The sequence below is a fragment of the Sinocyclocheilus rhinocerous genome, unplaced genomic scaffold, assembly GCF_001515625.1.
Source record: "Sinocyclocheilus rhinocerous isolate Xijiao unplaced genomic scaffold, SAMN03320098_v1.1 scaffold4088, whole genome shotgun sequence".
Classification (NCBI taxonomy): domain Eukaryota; kingdom Metazoa; phylum Chordata; class Actinopteri; order Cypriniformes; family Cyprinidae; genus Sinocyclocheilus; species Sinocyclocheilus rhinocerous.
In genome coordinates, this window is record NW_015628314.1 from 116,538 (window position 1) to 119,469 (window position 2,932).

The window sequence follows — 2,932 nt, forward strand, 5'->3', positions numbered from 1 at the left end:
GACACACACACACACACAAACTCTCACTCACTTTCTGCTCCGTCAGTTTCAGCTCTCTAATGACAATATAGTTACTGAGTTTCTAATAGATACGGTAGATATAATGGTTGAAATGTAAACATATAAAAATTCCAAACCATTTTTAGTCATTACATGAGATGATATATTTTAGTGATACATTTGTTTGTATCTTTCAGCAAAAGCTTTGATGTTCCTTCATGCTGTAACTGTACTGACAATCAGAGGAAGGGGATTACAATTTTTTATTAAAATGAATAAAATTAGCATAATTTGAACTTTGTATTTCATTGAAAATCAGATAAAAGACTAAATGTTCAAAACGTAATGTTTTTTCCTGAAGCTCACGTTCTCTTTGTGACGTGTGGCTCACAGTGCCGAGCACATCACATGTACTGAAGTGTTTCCTGTTTTCTGTCATTCAAACGTGTCTGTAGTTCCTGTGGCCACGGTTCCGCCCACTACAGAGCGGTTCTCATCTGCTCTGTGTGTGTGTGTGTGTGTCAGTGTGTCGAGCCACTAAAGCAGATCTGGTGTTTCTGGTGGACGGGTCGTGGAGTATCGGAGATGACAACTTCCAGAAGATCATCCGCTTCCTGTACAGCACCGCCGGAGCTCTGGACCGCATCGGTCCGGACGGGACTCAGGTGAGTGAAACTCATGAGATTGTTTTTCTTCACACAGTGTGAATCAGGCCATGTTCTAAAAGATAAATCATGGCTTTTGTCAGACTGAAAGTGACATCTAGTGACACCAGAGACGTGTTTGCGCTGAAGTCTAAATATAGGTCCAAATGCACAACCTAATAAACAGAAGCAGTTATGTCTGAAAGAGAGAAAAGTTCAGTGTTTTTGGTGGAGATAAAGCATCATGTTAAATAAGCCTGTGTGTGTCTCTCAGGTGGCCATCGCTCAGTTCAGTGACGACGCTCGCACCGAGTTCAGGCTCAGCTCATACGACAAGAAAGAAAACCTGCTGGACGCCATTCAGAGGATCTCATATAAAGGAGGAAACACAAAGACAGGCAAAAACCAGCCCCCACACACACACACACACACTCTCAATCATCCACTGTAAACACACACACACACGTATGACTGCGTTTGACCTCTGACCTCTGCAGGCCGGGCAATGCAGCACGTGAAGGACTCTGTGTTCACGGCGGTGGGCGGAGCCAGAAGGGGCGTGCCTAAAGTCCTGGTGGTGCTGACAGACGGCCGTTCCCAAGACGACGTGCTCCAGGTTTCCCAGGAGATCCAGGCAGAAGGTGCGTCGCCACGGCAATGGTCACAACAATGAAACTCTGTTGCCTTGTTACGGTTCACAACTCTTTAAACGTTGATATTTCATAGAGCGTGTGTTTGTTGTAGGTTACATCGTTTTTGCCATTGGTTTTTCCGATGCTGATTACGGCGAGCTGGTGAGTATCGCCAGCAAACCCAGCGAGAGACACGTGTTCTTCGTGGACGATCTGGATGCTTTCAGAAAGATTGAAGAGAAACTGATCACCTTTGTTTGTGAAGCTGCATCAGCAAGTAAGTGTGCGTGAGTGTGTGTGTGTGTGTGTGTGTGTGCGTGAGTGTGTGTGTGTGAGTGTGTGTGTGTGTGTGTGTGTGCGTGAGTGTGTGTGTGTGAGTGTGTGTGTGTGTGTGTGTGTGCGTGAGTGTGTGTGTGTGAGTGTGTGTGTGTGTGTGTGTGTGCGTGAGTGTGTGTGTGTGAGTGTGTGTGTGTGTGTGTGTGTGCGTGAGTGTGTGTGTGTGAGTGTGTGTGTGTGTGTGTGTGTGCGTGAGTGTGTGTGTGTGAGTGTGTGTGTGTGTGTGTGTGTGCGTGAGTGTGTGTGTGTGAGTGTGTGTGTGTGTGTGTGTGTGCGTGAGTGTGTGTGTGTGAGTGTGTGTGTGTGTGTGTGTGTGCGTGAGTGTGTGTGTGTGAGTGTGTGTGTGTGTGTGTGTGTGCGTGAGTGTGTGTGTGTGAGTGTGTGTGTGTGTGTGTGTGTGCGTGAGTGTGTGTGTGTGAGTGTGTGTGTGTGTGTGTGTGTGCGTGAGTGTGTGTGTGTGAGTGTGTGTGTGTGTGTGTGTGTGCGTGAGTGTGTGTGTGTGAGTGTGTGTGTGTGTGTGTGTGTGCGTGAGTGTGTGTGTGTGAGTGTGTGTGTGTGTGTGTGTGTGCGTGAGTGTGTGTGTGTGAGTGTGTGTGTGTGTGTGTGTGTGCGTGAGTGTGTGTGTGTGAGTGTGTGTGTGTGTGTGTGTGTGCGTGAGTGTGTGTGTGTGAGTGTGTGTGTGTGTGTGTGTGTGCGTGAGTGTGTGTGTGTGAGTGTGTGTGTGTGTGTGTGTGTGCGTGAGTGTGTGTGTGTGAGTGTGTGTGTGTGTGTGTGTGTGCGTGAGTGTGTGTGTGTGTGTGTGTGTGTGTGTGTGCGTGTGAGTGTTTATGCGAGAGTATGTGTGCGTTTGTGTGAGTGTGCATGTTGAGTGTGTGTGTTTCAGTGTTACTTTAGTAACATTGATATACTGTTACAGGTTTTTTTTACAGAGTTTCCGCGGGGTCTTAAAAAGTCTTAAATTGTACAATAAAGTCTTAATTATGATTTCAAGAGGTCTTAAATTTGGGGACGGAAAGACCAGAATTGCGATATGGCTGATTGTGACGATTTAACTTCAAAAGGCTATGATTTAATTGAATAAACAGGAGCGCTGCAGGTTCAGAATCTGGTGCTGTTGCTCTGCGTTCTGCTGTTACCGTGGGAACAGTGATATTTCTACCAAACGCTCCACCTGCTGGCAGAGAATGAATGAGCATTTTCAATAAAACTGTTGTTTTGTTCAGAGTTCAGACAAATGCAAAAATAGACCCATGTTTTTACCCTGCAAACACGCAGAGCTTTAAATGTGAACTGGTGGATCGATAAGAAGACAATGCATTA

At 46.1% G+C, this 2,932-nt stretch overlaps 1 protein-coding gene across 1 annotated transcript in view; it reads left to right on the forward strand.

The window, feature by feature from the left end:
• Nucleotides 1-2,932, forward strand: part of col14a1b (collagen, type XIV, alpha 1b) — a 64,573-nt gene that overhangs the window by 37,198 nt on the left and 24,443 nt on the right. Inside the window, 4 exon segments of the mRNA XM_016548824.1 lie at nt 526-665; nt 919-1,042; nt 1,142-1,285; nt 1,389-1,553. Of these exon segments, the coding sequence (XP_016404310.1) occupies nt 526-665; nt 919-1,042; nt 1,142-1,285; nt 1,389-1,553 (573 nt within the window).